Source organism: Mesoplodon bidens, assembly GCF_964165515.1.
Source record: "Mesoplodon bidens genome assembly, chromosome: 1".
Lineage (NCBI taxonomy): Eukaryota > Metazoa > Chordata > Mammalia > Artiodactyla > Ziphiidae > Mesoplodon > Mesoplodon bidens.
The window spans coordinates 105,114,060-105,139,112 of NC_138176.1; the positions used below are offsets into that span (position 1 = coordinate 105,114,060).

Sequence of the window (25,053 nt, forward strand, 5' to 3'; positions counted from 1 at the left end):
GAACATGAGAATGCCATCCGGAAGAGACAACACTGAAAACTGAACACTCGATGTTACCTGTCAGAGTTCTGACGGTGCCCATCCAGTCTCCCACGTGGAAGCGGGACCTGCTGAGGATGGAGGAGATAAGGGTCCCACAGAGGATAGCTGTGGCTCCTCTGACCTGTGGGTCCCCATGGTCGATGTAGTTCAAGATGTCTGACACGTACTGCTCCTCTGTGGAGAGAGACAGCCGGCCACTGTACAAGTCCCTACCGTCAACTTTCTAACTCAGGGCAAAGGCTGAATTCTCAGGAAAGAAAAAGAGGGCGAGGCAGTGATCCTAATCTAGAAAAGACTTGAATATAATAACCATCAGTGGTAAAAACGTTTCGGGGTTTAAAGATTCTATATTCATCCTTCAACACAATAGATTTTCTGGATTATAATTCCAGGTTGCCAGCCAATAATCAAAATTCCAAGGTTTCATCTCAAAAAATTACTAGAGAACCTCAAACTTGTCCATACTTACCTAATATAAATTCAAAAGCATGGGTTGTCCCCTTGCCCAAGGAAAGACAGAGAGCAGGCGGGAGAATAACTTTAGGAGATCAAGTCTTCCCACCGTTCACCCCACCGTGAGAATACGCCCCAGAACATGCATGACAGGAGACTGGCTTGCTGCTGCCCCAGATGGTCTCAGTGCCCACTGGCTCTGAGTGTGAACACCTGGCCTGGGTGGTGTGGCCCAAAGCAATTTTGATTATATACAATTTGTGTTTTTGGTATAAATCCAATTCATATGCAAATCAGCTCTGATGTTCCCAGATTTCTATCACTTTATTGTATGTGTTTCAACTAAACACTACATCTATAGGGAGTCCAGGAAGCTAAGAACATGACTATTTATGTGTTTTATGGAGAACACACCTCAAATGCCACAAATTAGCTCAGAAAACTTAGTGCTCTAAAACTAAAATAGTCAAGACGGTTTGAAATAGTTTTCAAAATAATGATTAAATGTGAGGAATAAGATACAAACTTTGAACGTACCAGGGTATTCCATGGTGTCAAGCGGTGCTCTGTAAAGTCTGCCGAAGAAAGATTCAGGGTGAAGGGCCACAGCAGCTCCAACACAGCTGAGTGCCAGTGCCTTCACGCTGACCCTCACATCCCTATCCGGAACCAAGGCTGCAAACAAATACAGATGGGTCACCTTCAGCTTCAAAGCAGCACATATCTAGCTTCCAAATACACAAAACTAGACCCACTAAACCAGCTGCTCCCGTCTTCCCCTCCCTCCCCCACTGGTCAGTGAAAGCCAAAGCTCGTCCCCAGATTCTACTCTTTTCTGCTGCAAACAGGCACGAAGCTGGTTCCCAAGATGACCTCTGAAACCTAAAGTCATTCCCTTCAACTCTGCACCTGCCTTTCTACACTTACCGTGTTTTTCCCCAGTTAGCAAAAATGAAGCGGACAGAAGGCGGACACAATGGACAAGAGGAGCAGAATCTTCATCACTGGACTGGCCAATGTCGCCTTTGATCCGGCAGGGCTGGAACAGAAAAACTGACACTTGTTTGTCTTATAATCATGGAATCCACCCATTGATTCGTTAGTTCATCCAACAAATAGTTCCATAACAGCAGCTGTGCCAGGTGCTTGGGATTCAGAGACGTCTACCTTCACCCAGAGGTGCCCAACCTCACGGGCCATGGCAGAGCAGAATCAGACCAGCCAGAGGGAGTCCTGACCTGGGGCCATGTGGGCTGTGGCAGGGATGAGCCCAATGTGCAGGGAGGGAGCCACACAAGAGGGCAGCTGAGATCTAGCATCCGGGGGAAGCTCCTCGGGCAGAGGAAAGAGCCTGGGGGAGCCCAAAGCTGCGAGGGGTGGGCCTGGTGCAAGGGGGCCCAGAAGGAACAGCCGAGGTCACTTCAGTGACTGAGCATCCAAGGAGGGACTAAGTACGAAACACTACTTCTTGCCCTCAAGGAATTTAAAATTAACTAGGAATACAGGACACTTACATGGAAAAGGTAAGCAATAGAGATAATTTTAAAATAGTTCAATGGACAATTGAGCAGCAACAAAAAAACCCCAAATAACCTGATTAAAAAATGGTCAAAGGACTTGAATAGACATTTCTCCAAAGAAGGCATATGAATGGCCAATAAACCCATGAAAAGATGCTCAACATCACTAATCATCAGGGAAATTCAAATCAAAACCACAGTGATACACTACTTCACACCCAGTGTGATGGCCACTCTCAAAAAAAGCAGAAAATAACAAGTGCCGGCGAAGATGTGGAGAAAATGGAACGCTGGTGCACTGTGGGTAGGAATGTAAAATGTTGCAGCTGCTGTGAAAAACAGTACAGTGTTTCCTCAAAAAATTAAAAACAGAACTATCACATGATCCAGCAACTCCACTTCTGATATATACCCTAAAGAAATGAAATCAGGGTCTTGAAGAGGTATTTGTACACTCATTGATAACAGCATTATTTACAACAGCCAAAATGTGGAAGTAACCCAAGTGTCCATCAAGAGATGAGGAGAAAAGCAAAATGTAGTAAACACGTTCTGACACCTGCTACAACATGGATGAACCTCGAGGACATTCTGCTGAGTGAAACAAGCCAGTCACAAAAGGACAAATCCTGCATGATTCCACATATATGAGGTCCCTAGAGTCATCAAATCCATAGAGACAGAAAGCAGAATGATGGGTGAGAGGGGCCGGGGGCCGGGGGAACGGGAGGTTAGTGTTTAATGGGGACAGAGTTCCAGTTTGGGAAGATGAGAAACGTTCTGTGGACGGATGGTGGGGATGGCTGCACAACAATGCAAATGCACTTAATACCACTGAACTGTACACGTAAAAATGGTTATGATGGTAAATTTTATGTTATGAGTATTTTACCACAATAAATAAACAAACAAGTAAATCAATTCAATGGAAAAAAACCAAGAATGTTGCAAGGCCATGTATGACCACCAGATGGTGAGGACGCGCTCACACCTGGAGAGGCAGAAAAGCAGAGCAGACCCGGGAAGAGGTCAATATGCGAAGGGGAGACAGCTGAGCAGAAGCTCAGCGACCGGAAATCCAAGAGCTCGGTGGCCAGGCAGCAGCCAGGGCGGAGCTGACCACTCACAGGAGCTAGGGATGCTGAGCAGTCGCGGGCCTGAGTGTCTCACCTTGTTTTCTTGATCTCCTGGCTCAGCAGCTTCATCTCTTGAGACAAGTTTATCCATACTGTTGTCAGAGGGCTGCCTGCTGTGGCCCATGCTTTTCAACAAATGTGCTTGTTGAAGGGCTTCAAAATCAGAGAAAGAGAGGTTAATTGACAAGTTTCCAATTAAAACACAAATACACATATTTACACAAAGTCAATATGAAACCACAGGATTTAGATCAAAAAAAGGATAATAACTTCTCAACTGATTTTCCTCATTTGCTATTTACACCTCAGGAAACAAAGACACCAGAAGATTTCTTCTCAGAAGCTGAGATATAAGAGGTCAGGGTTGAAGACAAGGCCGCTCCGTAGTACACAGCCTGAAGTCAACGTACCGATGGAAGAGTTTCTGAAAGCCTCCGCGTCTTCATCAGGAAGAACCACAGCAGCGTCCTCGTCCTCGTCCTGGGGCTGCCCCGCCTGCATCCCTAGGTACTGGCTGTCGGCACCATCTAACACCTAAACAGTTCAAGAGGGGCTGTGAGGGTTCTGAAGTGCGACCACCAAGGGGCAAGCCCTCCAACGTGGAAGGCAAAGGCAAAACCCCACAAATAACAGACCACATCTCACATGCCAACACGAAGGTCACTTCTTCAAGCACACATGGGTTCGTGCGTGTACATTATCAAGAGCTGACTGACCATGCATTACTGCTACATTACAAAAAGCTTTCGTAACTCTAAAAATTCCAAAACAATTCCAATCTGAACATTTCTCTTTTTGATTACAAAAAGAAAAAAAATCCAAACAAAAGTCTTTGTGTTCACAAGCAAATTTTACAGTAAGTCAAAAATGAAGAAAAATCTTTTAGACAAAAGTCTACCAATAGGTTATCCCCTAAACTGCTAGAAATGACCCAACTAAGTTTTGGGAGCAATATTTCATATATTTAGCCATATATGTGGGTTATGGTTTCATACAGCAAAATTTTTCACATCCAATTGTAATTGACCTGAAAAACTGAGTGATGTACCTTCAGTATGCTAGTTAAATTATTACTGAAATAAATTCTATATCGTTTTAAAAATCATCCCAAATCCCTCCAATTAAATTAAAAAGAAACTGAGCTACTTGCTCAAAAACAACCAAGAGGGCTTCCCTGGTGGCGCAGTGGTTGAGAATCTGCCTGCTAATGCAGGGGACACGGGTTCAAGCCCTGGTCTGGGAGGATCCCACATGCCGCGGAGCAACTAGGCCTGTGAGCCACAACTACTGAGCCTGCCCATCTGGAGCCTGTGCTCCGCAACAAGAGAGGCCGGGATAGTGAGAGGCCCGCGCACCGCGATGAAGAGTGGCCCCCGCTTGCCACAACTAGAGAAAGCCCTGGCACAGAAACGAAGACCCAACACAGAAAAATAAATAAATAAATAAGTTAATAAACTCCTACCCACCACATCTAAAAAAAAAAAAAAAAAAACCAAGAAAGAAATGATTTCCTCCACTCACCACAATAAAAAACAACATTTTTTGAATATCATACTACACCCCAGGCAGGCTCAAAAGTACTTACATGTATTATTTCCCTTATCCTCATAAGTCTTACAACATAAGTACTGTCAACATCTTCATTTCATGGATAAGAAAACCGAGGCAAGAAGGGCCATAACTGTGGTAGGCTACACAGCTAGTAAATGGCTGAGCCAGAATTCTCATCGTGGTGGGCTCCCTCCAAGACAAGCCCCACACTGGGCTATCTCATGAGGACAATCCCGACCCCCTACAGTTGGCTTATTTTTCTCTATGGCACTTATTGCTATCTGACTATGTGTTTATTTACCTGTTGATTACTGGCTCATCATCTGCCCCACCCACACAGGCACACACTCTAGAACAGAGGTAGGCAAACTACGTCAGTGTGCCAAACCTGGCCCACCAGCTGTTTTTGTAAATAAAGTTTTATTGGAACACAGTCATGCTCATTCATTTATATGTCTACGGCTGATCTGGCACTTCAACAGCACAGATGAGTATGCAACACAGGTCATATGGTTCACAAAGCCAAAGATATTTACTATCTGGCCCTAAATGGGAAGAGTTTGAGGACTCCCACTCTAAAATATTAGCTTTGGGCTTCCCTGGTGGCGCAGTGGTTGAGAATCTGCCTGCCAATGCAGGGGACATGGGTTTGAGCCCTGGTCTGGGAAGATCCCACATGCCGCGGAGCAACTAGGCCCATGAGCCACAACTACTGAGCCTGCGCGTCTGGAGCTTGTGATCCACAACAAGAGAGGCCATGACAGTGAGAGGCCCACGCACCGCGATGAAGAGTGGCCCCAACTCGCCGCAACTAGAGAAAGCCCTCGCACAGAAACGAAGACCCAACACAGCCAAAAAATGAATAAATAAATTAATTAATTAAATTAAAAATAATAATAATAATAAAATAAAATATTAGCTTTGTGTGAGCAGTTTTGTATGTTGTGCCCTCTACTTCACCTGCAGCTTGTAGGACAATCCCTGGAACATAACAGATGCTCAGTACATTTGTTCAGCAAATAACTAATGACTAAATAAAGGACATGGAAGCACCTCATAAATCAGAAAGAACTCTGCCAGTGTGAGAAGCATCAAGGGAAGAGGTTTAGCTCCCTGCAGGCCACAGCCCGGCGTGGGTCCCTGGCCCAGCCCTACCACACAACACACAGCTGCTGCAGCACTCCCAGACGGGACACTTTTGCAACCTCCTATGGTCATTCAGTCCTACTTCTAGCAAACCTGCCCAGAAATTATCTACTGTAAAAAGGCAAAATGAAAGCTGGGGCAATAAGCAAACAACAGAAACGTCCTCTGCACACTTAACATGCTACTGAGCCCAGCAGTTTCCCAACCTTCTCTTCTCCCGGCCTACTGGTTAGCACTCTTCACCCTTTCCTGACTTAAAATCATTTCCCACCGTTCCCGTTATCTGTCCTACCCTCCTCCAGGTCTTCTAGTTAAAAACCCCAACCGTGAGCCCACTTCTCCAGCCGAGTAAGTGGCAATCCACTCAGTCATTAGGAACCACATCCACATGACAAGTGGAGAGCTGCCAGTGCTTTAGCTCGTGATTTGTAATGCACAGTTTCTGTATTCATTTAAGTAAAACATATATATATATATATATATATATATATATATTCTTAATAAAATACATTCAGTAGTAGCAAAACAATTAATAGTACAAACTGTTTCAATAAAATGGGGCTGTAAAATCTGGTTATATACCTGGACCAAACTTTAGACCACTCTTGAGGTGTGTCTTGTACACTAACTCAGAGACAAGAGGCACTCAGATCCGTGCTCAAGATGGGATACGTTGTAAAAGGTTTTGAAAAGTCAGAAAGTGTTAAAATAATGCATAGTATTAATGTTATTAATCATACTGCATTAAGACCACAGATCTGTTAATAATAGGCTCCTCAAGGACTTTCAAAATAATGACTTAACCTGTGCCCAACAAGATATTAAGAAATTTTTAATGCACTTTTGACCCCCACGTTCGACACAAAAGACACTGGGCTGTTTCCTTCAGTGAAGGACTCAGATGGGGCCGAGCTGCCTGTTAAGGATCTGCACTGGTGACCTCTACACTATTATCAGTGGGTCAAATGAATGGAGGGAACCAGCAGGAGGGTCCAGGTCTGGGCCTCCAGGGAAGGTCCCTCTGAAGAAACTGGGCTGCACCCTCCAACCACTCACAATTTCAGAACTGTCGGAAGGGGTCACGGCTGAATCGGGCCCCTCGGTGGTGGTCTGGGAGCTGTCACTGATGGGAGAGGAGGCCTGGGTCCCATCGTTCAGGTCCATGGCAGGGTCAGATGGGATGGCGCTCATCTGGCTGGAGCTGTGGCTCAAGATGTCCTCCTCATCCCCGTCAGCAGCACCACTCGACAAGTCACAGCCGGTCAGATCCACCGAGTCCGTCTGAAGTGTGTGCTGTGACCGGGGCTGCTCAGTGATGATGTCATGACCCACAGAGTCGGCAGCTGAGCCAGGAGTGGAGACCCCAGAAGAGGCAGACAGCTCACCGCCAATCTCACCCTTGACTGAGGCTGAAGACAAAGAAACACTCACTCTTCAAAGGGTCAGGAAAAGCATTCAATATGGGACCAAATATTTGCAAAATACCCCAAAATTCACTATCAGCAAATGTTTTAACTGCAAGAATCCCTGAAATACAGTGAAAATATGAACTACTCAATTTCAAAAGCAAGACAACAGTGCATCCTTCAAACATGTTTACTGTATTATTTACTTACCTTTTACTATATTACAGTATTGATAAAATAAGGATCACAAGTAGGTATTTTTTAAGTGCTGTGAATATTCTCAAATGGCATTTCAGTGCAAAACCTGAACGCTGCCCAGCAACATTACCACCTCCAGTTCTTAAGCAACTGCTCCAACCTGAGCGTGGAGCAGCAACGAGACTTTGGCGATTCCTAGGCAGCCTGGTCAGGGGCACAGGCTGGGTGGTCACAAATGCCTGGAGCAGGGCTTCCCTGGTGGTACACTGGTTAAGAATCAGCCTGCCAATGCAGGGGACAGGGTTCGAGCCCTGATCCAGGAAGATCCCACATGCCACGTAGCAACTAAGTCCGTGTGCCACAACTACTGAGCCTGAGCTCTAGAGCCCAAGAACCACAACTACTGAAGCCTGCGTGCCTAGAGCCCGTGCTCCACAACAAGAGAAGCCACTGCAATGAGAAGCCCGCGCACAGCAACTAAGAGTAGCCCCTGCTCGCCCAACTAGAGAAAGCCCGCACAGCAACAAAGACCCAACGCAGCCAAAAATAAATAAATTTATTTTAAAAAACCAAAAAACAAAAAAAAACCCCAAATGCCCGGAACTCTAAGCAAGCAGTGCTCTTGGAGGTGGGCTTTCCTTCTTCCCAGACCCTGTTCAAGAACTCTAAGCCAGTCCTACTCTTCGGTAGCATAAAGTTTCACATTTTCCTAGTTTAGTTTTTAAATTCCCATTAAAAAAAAAAAAAAAAAAACCCATCATTATGGGGACTTCCCCGGTGGCAAAGTGGTTAAGACTCTGCGCTCCCAGTGCAGGGGGCTTGGGTTCAATCCCTGGTCAGGGAACTAGATCCCACATGCATGCCTCAACTAAGAGTTCATATGCCACAACAGCTGGCAAGCTGCCACTAAGGAGCCCACCTGCTGCAACTAAGACCTGGTGCAACCAAATAAATAAATAAGTAAAATTATTTATAAATAAATAAATAAATAAATACACCACCACTACATAAAAATCTACACCAAGCTGTCAGCAATGTCACTCCTGTAGGCCAGTGGGTCAGTGAGCACTTGGGCTTTATAATGTTGTGTATAGCTGTAATTTTTTTGTTGTTTTAACTTTATTTTTGTAAGTTAAAAAAATCAATTTCTATTTTGTAGACTAAATCAATAAATAAGTAATCACCACTGAAATTATTCAGATTTTCCTTCCCCAGTATTTCAGCCTCATTTTCAGTTATCTAAAAATATTCTTTTGCATAGGGTTATACAACCCAAACCACTCTCATTTATCCAATTATTAGTATCTTACTAAATACTCATCTTTCACAAGATGAATAAAGGGCTTAATTAGATAACTATTTGTAAACAAATGTATATTTCTTTCAAGTTCAATTATCCTCAGACGATTTTTTTAAACTGAGGTATAGTTGACTTACAATGTTTCAGGTGTACAGCAGTGATCCAGCTACATGCATATATATATATATTTACAGATTCTTTTCCATTATAGGTTATTACAAGACATTGAATATAGTTCCCTGTCCTTGTTTATCTATTTTATATATAATAGTGTGTATATCTGTTAAACCCAAATTCCCAATTTATCCCTCTCCTGCTCTTTCCCCATTGGTAACTATAAGTTTGTTTTCTTTGTCTGTGAATCTATTTCTGTTTTGTGAATGAGTTCATTCACAAATGAGTTCATTTGTATCATCTTTTTAAGATTCCACATATAAGTGCTAACATACGATATTTGTCTTTGTCTGTCTGACTGACTTCACTTTCATCAGTGTCTTATAGTTTTTGGAGTACAGGTCTTTTGCCTCCTTAGGTAGGTTTATTCCTAGGTTTTTGTTTTTCTTTTTTTGATGAGATGCTAAATGGGATTGTTTCCTTAATTTCTCTTTCTGACATTTTATTGTTAGTGTATATTAATTTTGTATATTAATTTTGTATCCTGCAACTTTACCAAATTCATTGATGAGCTCTTGTAGTTTTCTGGTGGCATCTTTAGGATTTTTTAAGTACAGTATCATCTGCAAACACTGACAGTTTTACTTCTTCCTTTCCAACTTGGATTCTTTTTTTTTTTTTTTTTTTTGCGGGTACGCGGGCCTCTCAGTGTTGTGGCCTCTCCCGTTGCGGAGCACAGGATCCAGACGCGCAGGCTCAGTGGCCATGGCTCATGGGCCCGGCCGCTCTGCGGCATGTGGGATCCTCCCAGACCGGGGCACGAACCCGTGTCCCCTGCATCGGCAGGTGGACTCTCAACTGCTGCGCCACCAGGGAAGCCCTCAACTTGGATTCTTTCTATTTCTTTTTCTTCTCTGATTGCTGTGGTTAGGACTTCCAAAACTATGTTGAATAAAAGTGGAGACATTGGGCATCCTTGTCTTGTTCCTGATCTTAGACGGAATGCTTTCAACTTTTCACCATTGAGTATGATGTTGGCTGTGCGTCTGTCATATATAGCCCTTATTATGTTGAGGTATGTTCCCTCTATGCCCACTTTCTGGAGAGTTTTTATTGTAAATGGATGTTGAATTTTTTCAAAAGCTTTTTCTGCATCTATTGAGATGATCATATGGTTTTTATTCTTCAGTTTGTTGATGTGGTCTATCACATTGACTGATTTGTGGATACTGAAAAATCCTTGCATCCCTGGGATAAATCCTATTTGACTACATCTATGTTTGTCAATGATATTGGCCTGTAATTTTCTTTTTTTGTGGTATCTTTGTCTGGTTTCAGTATCAAGGTGACAGTGGCCTCATAGAATGAGTTTAAAAGTGTTCCTTCCAATTTTTTTGAATAGTTTCACAAGGACAGGTGTTAATTCTTCTCTAAATGTTTGGCAGAATTCACCTGTGAAGCCATCTGGTCCTGGACTTTTGTTTGTTGGGAGTTTTTAAATTACTGATTCAATTTCAATACTGATAATCAGTCTGTTCGTATTTTCTATTTCTTCCTGGTTCAGAACCTCAGACAATTTTTAGTCCCATTTTCCCCCTCACAACCCATGCAATTCATGAGACACTTTACCCACCATCCTCTTATCAAAAAGACTTATACTCAGGGAGTATAAACCTAATTTTAAAACAGCTTAAACCAGGGAAAACAGCAAACACCTGATGCAAGAAAACATACACATTTCAAAGTGAACACTATAAAAGACGCCTGAATTATCCACCATTTGAGCAAGCTGGCTTCACTGCTGCCTCCAAGGAGCAAGATCCATGGAGGTGCAGGGGAGGGGAAGAGGTGGGGGCAGCAGGGGAGAGCAAGGAGGACACCACGGTCACTCCGAGAGAGCTACCTGCAAAGGTGGGGCTGCTGCCGTCTGACCTTGACTCAGGGTCATCCTCCAAGGCTGCTGCTTCTCCAAAGAGCACTTTCCCTAGGAAATGATGTAGCGAGAGTCCTTTTAAGCTTGCTAAAAGGACGAACTTTGAAAATCAAATAAATGTACATTCCAAGAGGAATATCGTAAGTATATTTAATTCCTGCTCTCAGTCCGTCATTATATATAAGTTCCTTTATATCTCTAGAGTGTGAAACACAAAAAATGCAGAGATATCATACTTAGAGTATTATTAAAGTCAATAAACCTACATGGAAAAAGAATTAAAAGCAATGATTCTCAATCTGTACTACAAAGTACTTTAATAATTAATATTTATTGACTTAGACTACTGTTAATGTTAAATAATTTATATTACTATTTAATCTTAAAAATGGTAAGTTATGGCTAGAACCAATTCTATTAGCCTTTAGAATATTCATGTCATATCTCCAATGGCACATCAAAACTTATATATAAAACTTTTATAGCTAAAAGTCACTTTTATTTTATTATCTTTTAATCTGCTAGATTTCTATCATTGATAATCAGTACTCAGGTACTGTTATGATCTGTGAGGATGGAATAATATTTCATCTTTTGAAAAATCCTAAAAATACATTTTACAGTTCATGGTTTCCAAATTATATTAATAAGAAAAAAAGAAAACAAAAGTCTTAACATGATTTAACTGGGATCATTAAATCATTTTGGTTATATTACATATAAATGTCATTAAACGACACTATCAATATAATTACTGGTAAGTTCCAATTTCTGATTTCACTGCTCTTCAAAGATTAAGTCATAGGGGTGATAACTTCCAGAAATTCCAGAAATAATGATGAGACATTAAAGCCCTCCCCCCACCCCAGAAAAAAGCAAAGGAAACTCAAAATCTAGATGAAACTAACGCAGCAACTTGGCTTATCTACTAAATAACAGGGTCCTTTATTACAGAACAAGTGATTTACCTTGAGAAAGCAAATAACATTCCAACCTGTGAATTCAGAGTTAATGAAAGCAGTCTCTGTCTTTGGAAACAGTAGTTTGCAAATCTGTTCCAAGGAGTTCTCCCGAAGAGGGGGCAAGGGCCAGGCTGCTGCCAAGATGCCAGGCCACAACCCCCAGCCCTCACCCTTACATCCAACAACAACAACTCTGTTTTTCTCTCTCCTATGTACTGGCATATTTCACTTGAAAAAAAGAATTCTGCAGCTATGACAGGTAACTGTGAAAACTGCAGCTCTAAATAAAAACAACAACAACAAAACACTGGGTAAACAAAAAAGAGATTGAGGACAAATCGCATGTCCTAGCCCCAAGAAAACAAAATACACCTCTACCAGTCAATGAGTCATCTTCTCATCATCATCAGAAAGAGTGACAGAGAAACAAACAAGGCAAGTGCCGGAGAAATCTAGTCACATGCCTGAAAATCTCTTCCTAGTCCAAGAATAGAAAGGCTAGCTTTTCCTAGAACCCTTTCAGTTTTCAAGCAATATCAGTGTTTTCACCAAAATCTCAAACTTGACTAAGTATCCCACACTATGACGGCCCAAATATTATTAATTCTAAGTACTTCTAGGAAATGCTTACTTAATCCAGTTAAGGCTACAATATTATTCCTGTTATGATCCCATTCAATACTACAAATAATATTAGGCATTAGGCTCTCAACTAAATACTCAACTCATGACACACAAAAAAGATTAGTATGTTGTATGTAAAAGATTAGCTGTTGGGCTTCCCTGGTGGCGCAGTGGTTGAGAGTCCGCCTGCCGATGCAGGGGACACGGGTTCGTGCCCCTATCCCGGAAGATCCCACATGCCGCGCAGCGGCTGGGCCCGCGAGCCATGGCCGTGGAGCCTGTGTGTCCGGAGCCTGTGCTCCGCAACGGGAGAGGCCACAGCAGTGAGAGGCCCGCGTACAGCAAAAAAAAAAAAAAAAAAAAAAAAAAAAAGATTAGCTGTTATATGTCAATTATACCACCAAAAAAAAAAAAACGGTATAAGTCTTTTAGGATTTCAAAATAGAAAACACCAGCAATTCTTCCCTATGGAAATCTAGACTGGAACAGAACATCATTGGTGCTATAAGTGATGACATGTACCAAAGCTATCAGACCATGTCAGACACACTTCGATTAAATAAAAATAAACAAACTGTATCAGAAACTTAGGTATGTACAAAGCTAAATATGTCTGAAAAATGACAACCAGACCCAAATTCACCAAATAATTAACCAAACATTATTCCTAATACTAAACAAAATTCATTGGGAAGATGAGTTACCTTTATAAACATAACATTCCCTAAAGCAGGAGAAGGCAAACTCCAGCTCGCCCAGTTCTATAAAATAAAGTTGTACTGGAATAAAGTTGCACCCATTAGCTTAGTATTGTCTATGGCTGCCTTCCTGCCACAGGACAGAGTTGAATCATTGCAAAAGAGACAGTAAGGGCCACAGGCTAAAATGTGTACACCTGGCCCTTCACAGAAAACATTTGCTAACCCCTGGCCTAAAGCATTAGAAATTTATGACAGGGAATTCTGTGGTGGTCCAGTGGTTAGGATACAGTGCTCTCATTGCTGGGGCCCCAGGTTTAATCCCTGGTCAGGGAACTAAAATCCCATAAGCCACGTGGTACAACCAAAAAGAAAAGAAAAGAAAAGAAAAAAAAAAGGAAATATATGACAAACCAATTCTGATACACAAGCAACTTTTAAAACCCATCTTAGGCACTTCCCTGGTGGCACAGTGGTTAAGAATCCACTTGCTAATGCAGGGGACACGGGTTCAAGCCCTGGTCCGGGAAGATCCCACATGCCGCAGAGCAACGAAGCCCGCGAGCTACAACTACTGAGGCCCGTGCACCTAGAGCCTGTGCTCCGCAACAAGAGAAGCCACCGCAATGAGAAGCCCACTCGCTGCAACAAAGAGTAGCCCCCGCTTGCCACAACTAGAGAAAGCCCACACACAGCAACAAAGACCCAATGCAGCCATTAATTAATTAATTAATTATTCTTTAAAAAGCCATCCTACAGGACTATTCAGGCCTGGTTATCAGATTCCAGCAACATTTATACATATAATCACCCTGTTGAGAAGAGTTATAGGCATAGCCAATTACATTACAGAAATACGGAAAAAGCAGTAAGATTCAAAATAAGAATAATTTCTGAAATAATCACCTTTTTGTTTTCTTGAAAGGACAGGGCTGCATGAAGAACCCCCTCCAGCTGTAAATCATAGAAAATGACAGATGAAAGTAAGGTAACAAGCCGCTAAAATCCAGAAGGAATTAGAAAATCTTTAAGCTTGATTCAACTTTAAAACTAGAAAATATGTGAACATATTTCTACAGGTGGTGCTAAACTACCATACTGTAACGTGAAAACTGCATGTTACAATTTTAATTTCAACGTGAAAATTATATTAACACTCAAATATACAGTTCTAAAGATATGACCTAAAATGCAAAAGAGCTCAAAGTGCATTTAAAAAGTGAAACTAAAAACATTAGAAATCTCGGATTATTTGGTCAACTAATAATTAAATACAAACTTTCATTAGAAACAATCATTAGAAATCAGTATTTCCAGCAATCATTTGTAAAGCATGCATTCCACAGAGAAAAGGATTGTTCAGTACAAAGGACAGTGGACAGGCAGATCAACATTTTCTACTCATGGTTCAGGCAAACACTTGCTTTCAAACGAGGCAGCAGTCAGACTTCCCGCCCACCTTCCCTGGTCTGCAGATGCTGTGGGTAAAGGCCACACCACACCCACACTGCACTAAACGGACCCTATGTGTCACGCCTAGTCAGCGCAGTCAGTAAAGGCTGCAGAAAGAAGCCTCCGCCACTGTGCCAAACCCAGTTCTAGAGGCTGCGTGCGACTCAGGAACCCATCTCTTCCAGCTCCCCAGGGGAAACTCCACATTAGACTGGTAGGTCTGCAGCAGCATCCTGTGCCGGGATTAGGGCCCAGTGCCCAAGAGCATGGGGAAGAAGAGCAGAGATGGGGCGGAGGAGGTGCCATGAGAAGAGGGACAGAAGGGGTTTTCTAGAATCAGGCGCGACAGCAAAAAGGGCCCAGAGGGCAGAAAAGGAGTCCAGAATTCCAGGAAGACTTGAAGACCCCACCTTTGGCAAAGGGACACAGGGTCTGGAAATCCCTTCACGAATGCTTCCACTTCACGACAGATGAAATGCCGTGCAGAGTCAGCCCAGTCAGATGCAGGAGGCGGGTTTCACGTGCTGGCCTCACCCTGCCACCTAGCCTTCCCACCTCAGCTCTGCCCTGTCTACACAATAAGAACGACACCTGCATCTACACAATAAGAACGACACCTGCATCACAAATCTCCTAAGGAACTGAACTGTCCATTGCTCAGCATGGCATCGGAGCAAGGGTCAGGAGAGGGGCCAATAACACTGCAGGGTGGACTCCAAGAGTCACCTTCCTAACGCCTTACCTATAAGCTCCACGATACTTCCGCTACGACTTCGGCAACCGGGCTCATCCTTAGCAGCGGTGAGCTGCCTGATGCCGCCCGCCGTGGTCAGCGCTCGCAGGAGCTCAGGTGGAGGTGTTCTGAGCAGCTGCTGCAGGAGCTCCAGTGCCCCAGTCACAACATTATGGTCTTGGTGCTGAGTATAATGCAAGGTCAATTCATACACCTAGAAAGAGAAACACCAGTGTTATTCCCACGGTTTTTAAAATGTGTCCTAGGTTTCAGGTTTTTGTTTTGTCTTACATTGGGAAAATGTGTGCCTTAATTTCACTCTCTAAAAACTTCTCTATCCCTTCTACCAGTGTGATCATAGCTTCCATGCTGTTTTCTAAAGTCCCAGGATTTTTGTCACTGTTACATTAATTCCTTAAAAGCAAATAGAACACTTCCACAAAAGCAGAAGCATGCTAATGAAGAGCTCCAGCTCCCTAAACTGGTGACTAGTAAAGGAGAGTAAAGCCCAAAACACACGGAGCACACAGCTAGTTGAACACACACTTAATAAGCAAGAAGTACTGTCATGAGTGCCACTGAGAAAGGGTTTCCAAAGCTTTTAAAGGCACTACATTAAACTTTATTAATGCTTTTAATGCTATATCACATTATATGAACATACTGTATTTATCCTTTTCCCCTTTAATTAGAGGTGCCAGATAATATACAGAGCACCCAGCTAAACCTGAATTTCAGATAAACAAATAATTTTGTAGTGTAACTGTGTCCCATGCAATTTCAGGCATACTTACACCACAAGATTACTGATGATTTATCTGAAATTCAAATAACTGGTACCCCCTATTTTTATTTACTAAGTTGGGCAGCCTTACCTTTAATATCATAAAAGTCATATATACGTTTTTTTTTAAAAAGACAGTACAGCAGTTTATAGAATAAAAAGTAAAAGTCTCAAAGGTGGCTACTTTGACTGACTTTTTAGTTCTTCTGATGGTTACCTCCATAACTCTAGGTCACAGATCTGCAAACTACAGTCCACAGGCAAATCTGGCCCTCCATCTGTTTTTGCACATAAAGTTTTACTGGAACACGGCTGTGTGTGTACTGTCTGTGGCTGCTTTCCTGCTACAGTGCTGGAGTTGAGTAGTTAGTTGGCCCGTGAGCCCTGCTCTAGGTAATCAGCTTTACACCGTGATTTCTGAGCCGTCTACTCTGAGCAAAGAATCTCTTGACTTCTTACTATGTAAATGGGGGAAAAAAGCACCCAACCCACACTCCCTCACCTCATCTGCCTCCTCCCAAATTCTGTTAGCAACCTGAGTGCTTTTATATTAAGGGTTACATTTATCTACTACGATGTAACTTTTAAAATCACATGTGCTTTGCCTAGATGTTGAGCATCTGTCATACAGAGCAAAGTCAGTCAGAAAGAGAAAAACACATATTGCATATTAATGCATATATGTGGAATCTAGAAAAATGGTACAGATGAACCTATCTGCAGGGCAGGAATAGAGACGCAGACGTAGAGCACAGACGTGTGGAAACAGGGGGCAGGAAGGGGAGGGTGGGATGAATTGGGAGATTACGACGGACATAAGTACACTACCATGTGTAAAACAGATAGCTAGTGGGAACCTGCGGTACAGCACAGGGAGCTCAGCTCGGTGCTCTGTGATGACCTAGATGGGGGGGATGAGGGGGAGGGGGAGGTCCAAGAGGGAGGGGATATATGTATATGTACAGCTGATTCACTTCGTTGTACAGCAGAAACTAACACAACATTTTAAAGCAATTATACTCCAATAAAAAAAAAATCAGTATGTGTCTCATCATGTGTACATTAACATCCTTCACTGCAAAGCCTACTAATGTGACTGGACCCAAAAAGAAAGAAGTATTTCATTATTACTAGTCCTGTGTCACTTGAAAGAGAATGTCCCAAGGATAACCATTAAATGGATTCTCTTTTATCATAATCTCTTACTTGCTTAAAATTATTCAACATGTTGTTTCATAATTGGATAACTTACTTTTATAAATCTTCCTGGTTTTCCCCTCCTTTTAACATACACACATGCCTTCCCTTTTTCCCAGCACTTAATCATAACACTGGTCACAGGGAACTCCTTGGACTCCCTGTTTCTAATCTGAATGGCACACAGTACCAGTCATCTTAGAATTGCTTCTAACACATTCCTGGGTTACGTGCTTTGTTTCTTGGATTTCAGGACTTCTTTTTTTGTTATCTATTTCTCATTTTGCTGGAATACATCTTCAAATAATTTTTTCAAAAAGCATACATGAAAAAAGTAAGTGCACGTGAAAAGCGAACTGAATTCTTACATATCTAGAAGTATCTATATTTTGCCCACACTTGCTTAACAGTTTAGCCAGGCTCAGGATTATTTTAAATTCTATTTAAATATAGCTAGCCAAACTATTATTACATTAGCTGAGTTGAACTTCTTAATCAAAATAATGTAATTCAAAATGGCCAACAGTCAAAAGAAAATAGATTAGATATGTTTTAGAGACAATCTTATCTAGCTTGCTAATGCAACAAGGTGCCATGTTGTTTAACCATGTGGAAGAAACATTAACTATTAAGAAAATCTGTAAGTAATTAAGCACCACATCCCATACCCCTTCACTCCATCCTCCCAGGATTACTGCTCTCTTAGTTTAACACAGTTTTCAATATCCCTCTAGCCGCATCTTCCCCCAGCACCCCTACTGACCTGTGAGAAAGCCTGGAGACCTTTACAGGACCCAGCTCACCCTCACCCGCACACTCTCACTCTCTCACTCTGTGGACTTGGCAAAGGCTGTAGCTTCTGTCTATAAAACTCTCTTCTCCTAACTCCCTGTGTCTGGTCAAATCCTACTCACGCAAAAGCATCAGCTCCTAACAGCCTGCCCAGCATGCCTCCCTGACCTTGGTCATGCACACCCCCTGCCCCCCGCCATGTACTCTACAGTACCCTATACCCCCTGCCTTGCTATTTAGTAACTGTTTGCTTGCTTCCCCCACTAGACCAATGGTCTCCAAACTTTTGACTAAGCAGTCTTCTTTTTTAAAAAAATCAGAAAAAAATTCTGAGCATGCAACTCCAATAATATTTATTTTAAAATACTGTACAGGTACTACCGAACTCAGATATTACGTATATTATAAAATATGCACCAAATCTGACAAGTCTCTAGCTCCAGTTATTGGTTTACAGGAAATACAGACAACAAAGAAACATGTTAATTTATACAACGGAGAGTCAATTAATAAAAAATCAGATTGCCGGGAGTTCCACAGGACAATCTGTTTCTTCAAAAAATGAACTCTAAGGGAAAAATGGGGATAGAAGGCAACCATAAGATCAAAGAGAATCACAATCCTTATCAACCAATCTTATTTGGATACTGATTCCAAAGAGCAGAAGAAAAAACTGACAGGGGATACGTGGGTATTTGATGTTAAGAAAGTGTTCTTTTTTTTAGGTATGACAAGGGCATTGTCATTAAAATTTTTAAAAAGAGTCCTCATCTATAGGGGCACATATGAAATAGTTGCAGATAAAATAATACGATGGTTGGGGTTTGCTTCGAGCAGGTCTACGTAAACAGTACCCTCGGTGACCTTGTAAAGGGACGCCTTCATTTTTATCTGACATCACTACCACACACAGGTCGAGTAGCCGGGGTCATGACCTAGGATCTGAACCACAGGGTCTGGCTCCAGAGTCCACACTCTTAAGCCTCGGCTCTGCCACTTCTCTTCCAAATTAGTTGAGTCTCTGAACGTTGGTCACGTGTGCACAAGCACTAGAGTAAAGCACGGGGTGCCTACCTGGACAAGCTGCTCCGTCGAGGGAGAGACCTCCATCTCTTTCCGTGTCACCCCAAAGCTGCCTTTCAGGCTTGTGTCCTTGACCTGCTGCTGCAGCAAGGGCACCAAATACCTCAATGTGAGCAGCACTCCGAGAATCAGAAGGGTGGAGTGCTCCTCCTCCACGGGAACCAGCAAACCTATAAAGGCAGCAACAAGATTTTGTCACATCGGATTCGCTGCTGGGAGACTCGTGGCATCCTTTGTTAACAGGAAGAGATCCAAAGCAGAACCCTATCGTGAGGGGCTTCCCTGGTGGCGCAGTGGTTGAGAGTCCGCCTGCCGATGCAGGGGACACGGGTTCGGGTCCCGGTCCGGGAAGATCCCACATGCCGCGGAGCAACTGGGCCCGTGAGCCATGGCCGCTGAGCCTGCGCGTCCGGAGCCTGTGCTCCGCAACGGGAGAGGCCACAGCAGTGAGAGGCCCGTGTACCACAAAAAAAAAAAAAAAAAAAAAAAAAGAACCCTATCGTGAGGCTGGCAGGGAGGGATACAGATGGCACAAACATTACGGTAGCAGTCAAAATCCAGGAGTGGCTCTACGGGGCAACATTTAAAGCCGCAGTTCAGCAAGGCCCTGCACAGTGAGTGAGTTTCACTGCCTCTGAAAGCCAGGCAGCTCTTTCACGTCGACTGTCCACGTGCTCCCGGCAGCACCTGCCAGCACGGATTTCCACAATTGCCCCCAGTAGAGGAGAAGCCTTCACCAGGCCTACACCCGTCCAGAGAGGCCCCTCACAGGGACCTGAGCCTCAGTTTCCGGCCACAGGGACTCCCTGCACTCAGGGCCTCCGCAGAGGTGGTGCGGTGTGCTGCCCAGAGGGCCAGACCCGGGAAGGCTCCCGCCCACTGCCCCGCCAGCTGTCCGAGGGCCCAGCCGCATCCACACCACTGCACCGAGGAGGAGGAGCCTTCTCCGGACCCTCACCCAGACCCCGTGGGGGCTCGTTCACATTTAACAGCCAGCCAGGGCTAAAGGGCCTGGTCCAGAAGCTGAGGGGCTGCCTGATTTTAAAGAATTTCAAAGGCCTGTCTCAAGTAAACACTAGTGACCACCCCCGCACAGGGAGAATCACTAACAGGCCTGCGCCTTACCTAAGAGCACACTGAGCAGCCAGCTGTAAAAGTACTGCGTCCTCCTGGAGTGCTGGCAGATGCTCACCGCCGAGCTGGCCGCTGTCCGCCGCACGGTAGGAGAGCTGGACTTCAGATTCGCTATGAAAGCCTTTAACAGAACCTGTGGAAGCAAAGTCCAAGTAGACAGAAGATGAAGCTCCTGTGAAACTCATCATGGGCTTCCCTGGTGCAGTGGTTAAGAATCCGCCTGCCAATGCAGGGGACACGTGTTCGAGCCCTGGTCCGGAAAGATCCCACATGCCGCGGATCAACTAAGCCCATGCACCACAGCTACTGAGCCTGCACTCTAGAGCCAACGAGCCACAACTACTGAGCCTGTGTGCCACAACTACTGAAGCCTGCCTGCCTAAAGCCCATGCTCCATAACAAGAGAAGCCACTACAATGAGAGGCCCGCACACCGCAACGAAGAGTAGCCCCTGCTCACTGCAACTAGAGAAAGCCCGCACGCAGCAACAAAGACCCAACGCAGTCAAAGATAAATAAAATAAAATAAATAAATTTATTTTTTAAAAAAAGAAAAAGAAACCATCATGTATTTCAAAAAGCATAACTTGCTCCAAATTCTTGCAGAGTATAAAGTATTAACAATATGAGACCTTCCTAGAGCTGAATGGAAGCACACCAAATCTGGCATATGTCAGAGCAGTTTGCAAATATGTAGTCGATTTATTTCCTTATAAACTGAGCAGGGACTTGCTCAGCATCTATGTCCCTACACGAGAGTAAAAGCCTTCACTTCTAGAAAAGGTGTCCCCACAATAGTTGGGGCCAGGGTCAGTGTATAACACTACGTAAAATAAATGCAGTAAAAAAAAAAAAACCACAACAAATAATGAAGTCCAGGAGAAAAGCGCTAGTCAATCACAGCAAGGTCCCAGCCTGAACGACGGCTTGTAAACGTGCTGCTAATGCCACCAAGAGACAGTCTCAGGTCTGGAAAACGTGTGCAACGTAACTGAGCTGAGACCACACACTCCTCACAGCTATTTTCCTAAGAAATCAGAGAATAAAACTTGTTACCGTGCCTCCAAGAAAACCCAAAGGAGGGGTGCTATAATTCTAGGGGTGCTATAGTGCTAACGATGACCGTTTAAGTCTTCACAAAAATATCCAAAGAATGAAAGGGGGTGACCATCCAGCTGCAGGAGTTTGGTGACTACGTTATTTAAGAACGTCTATTTCCCTTCATTCTAAACTATGCTCTGAGCAATGATTTGGCCCAGTTACTGTTGGGCATGTACGGAGCCTCGCTGAGCAAGTCAGGGACACCACTGGGGCCCTACCGGGGGAAGTCTAACCATCGGCAAAAGAGCAGCCAATTAACAGACTGGCATCTGACTTAAACAAGCTTCTCCCTAACTGCGTGTTGGCATAAACTGGTTCTCAGAGGCTCATCAACGCTCAGTGAATTCACAGATTAGACCTCTGGAACCAGAGAGGTGGAGGACCAGACCCCCGGCCACAGGACACCCTTAGTAGATTGTGGCCTCCAGTTTCTCCCCAGAGACAATACCCGGAGAAACCACTCAACTTATCTCTGACAAACTTTTTTAGCTTCAAGGAAAGACACATCTTAAAGAACTCCTTTGAGTGAGAACACACACACACACACCAGTGAAACGGTAAATAAAGAATCCTCCTATATTAGTCCAAACTTCTAAGCAGAATGAAAGCTAAACATTACTATGAAGAGTCAGCCCATGGTGAACTTAAAGTTTGGAATAATAGTAAAATGGAATGAGAGCTCGAGGGGGCTTTCTTGGGTCTAAGTCCCACAATCCCGAGAATGCCCTGTAGAAGGCTGCTGGCCGGAGGTTACCTAGACCATCCTTAAAAGCTCTTCTCATAAGAGGAGGAAGTGCGCTAGACTACAGGGCAGATAGCTCCACTTTTCTAAACATAGGCAGGACATATATTTAAGAGTACTTCATTCCACTTCAGAGTCAAGAGAACTTAGGGAGTGTAAATGGAAATTAAACCAAACTGTGACTCCAGAACACACTCAGCAGATGGCTAAACTTAAAATGACCAAAATTCCAATTCTGTGAGGACAGGGAGCTGCTGGAATTCGCACACACCACCGATGAGGCGTAAGCTCGTGCGTCCACTGAGAAAAGCTGTTTGGAGGCATCTACCGAACATGACATATACACACCCCACAATCTCCGTTTCTAGCCATCACAACCTGTGCTCCAAGAGACACGTACAAGGACAGGCACAGCAGCGACGCTCGCGACAGTCAATACTACAAACGACCCAAGGTCCAGCTGCAGTAAAATGCTGAGCTGAAGCACATTCATCCGAGGGAACAGTACACAGCTCCGAAAAACCGCAGGATCTAGCGACACACGCAGTGACATGGGAGAATCTCACGAGCTTAGTGCTGAGCAAAAGAAACCAGATGAAAAGCATACATACTGTATGGTCCTACATATTTACAATTTAAAAACAGACCCTCTGGCATTAGAAGCCAGGTCAGTGATCAGCCCTGTGGAGGAAGGAGGGAGTAGTGACAGGGAGAGGGTGCGGAGGCTCCTGGGTGCCGGTAATACTCCATAGGTCCAGACCTAGGCAGTGGCCGCAAGGGCAGATTTGCTTTGTGACCACTCATCAAGGAGTACATGTATGATTTACATGCTTCTTGTATGTACATTACACACCAGTCAAATAAAAGGTTCGGGAGTCTCAATATTTAACAGGCAACCCTGAGAATAACACAGCAGGGCCCCTGTTAGGAAACTTCTGATCAAACATGCTGTACTGGACACGAGAACCTCTACTTCCCAGACACCCCACCAGAATCACATGTACAAGGTTTAAAAGGCATAAACTCACAAGGACAAAAAGAACAGAACAGGGACAAGGGCAGGCTAGAGGCATTAGCAAATTTTGGAAGCTAGAAAGTAAACAAGTGGTAACTGACTGATTTGCAGCCCTCAGGCAGAAGTTCCCACCAAGCCTTTCTGGGAGCTGGGGAGAAGGGCTGAAAGCCACCAACCAAAGGCAAGCTCACTCAAGCCACAGAAATCCAAGAAAAGCTCAGGCTTAGGAGTACCAGAGACATCTGAAAGTGGCGTGGATATAGGGATGAAACAGCTGCTCATCTAACAGCTCCTTGGGGAAACTGCCAAGCCCCTCTCCCACCCAGGCAGCCCAGGATGTGGTCTTCACCTCCCCATCTCCCGCAGAGACAGGGAATCCCCAGAGATGCGGCCACAGCTGAGGACAGACACGAGGCACAGACAGAAAACAGAAATTAGGAAGAAGTCTGCATTCTGACCAGTGAGACTGTTAGCACCATTCCATCCAAGGGTCTCAGGACAAATACAGCTGGGCTGATGCCTCCAAGCAGGAGAATGAGGGATTTTTCTATAGAGATATTGACTGGCCCAAGAGGAAAAGACTTACTGACACTGACATTTAAAGACCCACAGTGGAAAAGCAGGTTCACCACCCATTACCTGAGGAAGTCCACCAGGGGACAAAGCTTGCCACACACTTGCTTCCAATAAGCTTTTTAGGGGCTCACTCAAATCTATGCGGACAACTGCTGACATAAAAGAGAAAGACAGGAAATAGAACAGAGGAAGTCAGAAGAAACATACAACGTGGAGGTCAAAGGAAGTTGTCAAGAAACTATCATCAGTATCCTCAGAAAGATAAAAGAGTGTATTCATGAAACAAGAAGAGGGTGCCAGAAAACATGAACATTCTGAACAGAAGAAAGCTCTCAGAAATTAATAACACAGCAGGAACAAAAATTCCAGAGAAGAGTTTGAGGTGGACATCTCCTAGAAAAGTACAGAAAAAAGAAATGGAAAATAGAAACAAAAGATAATACAAATGTACATCAGTCCAGGAGGACCAACAGCTAACTAACAAATTTCAGAAAGACAGCACAGAGAAAATAAAGGGGGGAAATTGTCAGAGAAATATAAGGACATCTTCCAGAACTGAAGGCTAGAACGTTCCAAATTAAAAGGTCTATCAATCACCCAGCACTCCCCCCTACACAAAACAGTAAAAACCTTCTAGAGAAGGACACATTCAGAGGCTAAGAGATCAGGTCATTCGACTTCTCGGATGCCCCGCCGGAGACTATGAGACAAAGGGGCAAATCAAAGCCTGTACATTCCTAAGGGGAGACAATTTCCACCCTAGAACTCTACACCCAGCCAAGTGTGAGGGAGAAATCAAGGCATTTTCACTAATGCAGAATCTCAAACAATTTACTTGCCAGTTATCCTTTCTCAGGAAGCCCCCTCTCCAGGAGTAAGCCTAGAGAGACAAAGACATGGCAGCCAGGAATCAGGCATCGGACAAGGGAGCCAAGACATGACTGTGTGACAGACCTAAGGGGCGCCCTGACCAGGCTGGAGCAGCAGCTGCAGAGCCCAGGACGACCCCAGTGGAGGAAACGGGTCCAGGAAACTACCCATCATGTGCACAACTGAACTGAGACACACAGCGCCGGTGGGAGGTGTGAGAAGACGGAAATTGCCAAAGAATAATAAGTAAATGAAAAAGAGGCAATTACTGACTCTGGAAATACCAAAAAGTTATACAAGGAAACATAACCATGGCACAGAACATAACTAGCTGTGACTATTTACTTAGGCATAATAATGTACACAATGAATACTGATATAACTGTAGTAAAAAGAGGGAAGAAGGGTTAGAGCTGAATTCATCTTTTCCATTGTAAAAAATAAAAAAATCCAAAACCAGCAGTATAAGCAAGTTATTTAGAAATGTGGCGG

The 25,053-nt window shown here is 43.8% G+C and overlaps 1 protein-coding gene across 5 annotated transcripts in view; it reads right to left on the bottom strand.

Annotated features, from left to right (window-relative positions):
- HTT (huntingtin) overlaps positions 1-25,053 on the bottom strand; it is a 138,139-nt gene that overhangs the window by 83,873 nt on the left and 29,213 nt on the right. For 3 of the 5 annotated variants that reach the window (XM_081229212.1, XM_081229211.1, XM_081229215.1), the window contains exons 7-17: positions 20,250-20,391; positions 19,116-19,294; positions 15,278-15,482; positions 13,990-14,037; positions 10,770-10,850; positions 6,905-7,257; positions 3,562-3,685; positions 3,186-3,304; positions 1,423-1,534; positions 1,033-1,170; positions 58-216 (exon numbers count right to left, since the gene is read on the bottom strand). In XM_081229212.1, coding sequence (XP_081085338.1) covers positions 58-216; positions 1,033-1,170; positions 1,423-1,534; positions 3,186-3,304; positions 3,562-3,685; positions 6,905-7,257; positions 10,770-10,850; positions 13,990-14,037; positions 15,278-15,482; positions 19,116-19,294; positions 20,250-20,391 — 1,660 coding nt within the window. The remainder of the gene's footprint in view (positions 1-57; positions 217-1,032; positions 1,171-1,422; positions 1,535-3,185; positions 3,305-3,561; positions 3,686-6,904; positions 7,258-10,769; positions 10,851-13,989; positions 14,038-15,277; positions 15,483-19,115; positions 19,295-20,249; positions 20,392-25,053) is intronic. The other 2 variants (XM_081229213.1, XM_081229214.1) reach the window with 2 other exon arrangements.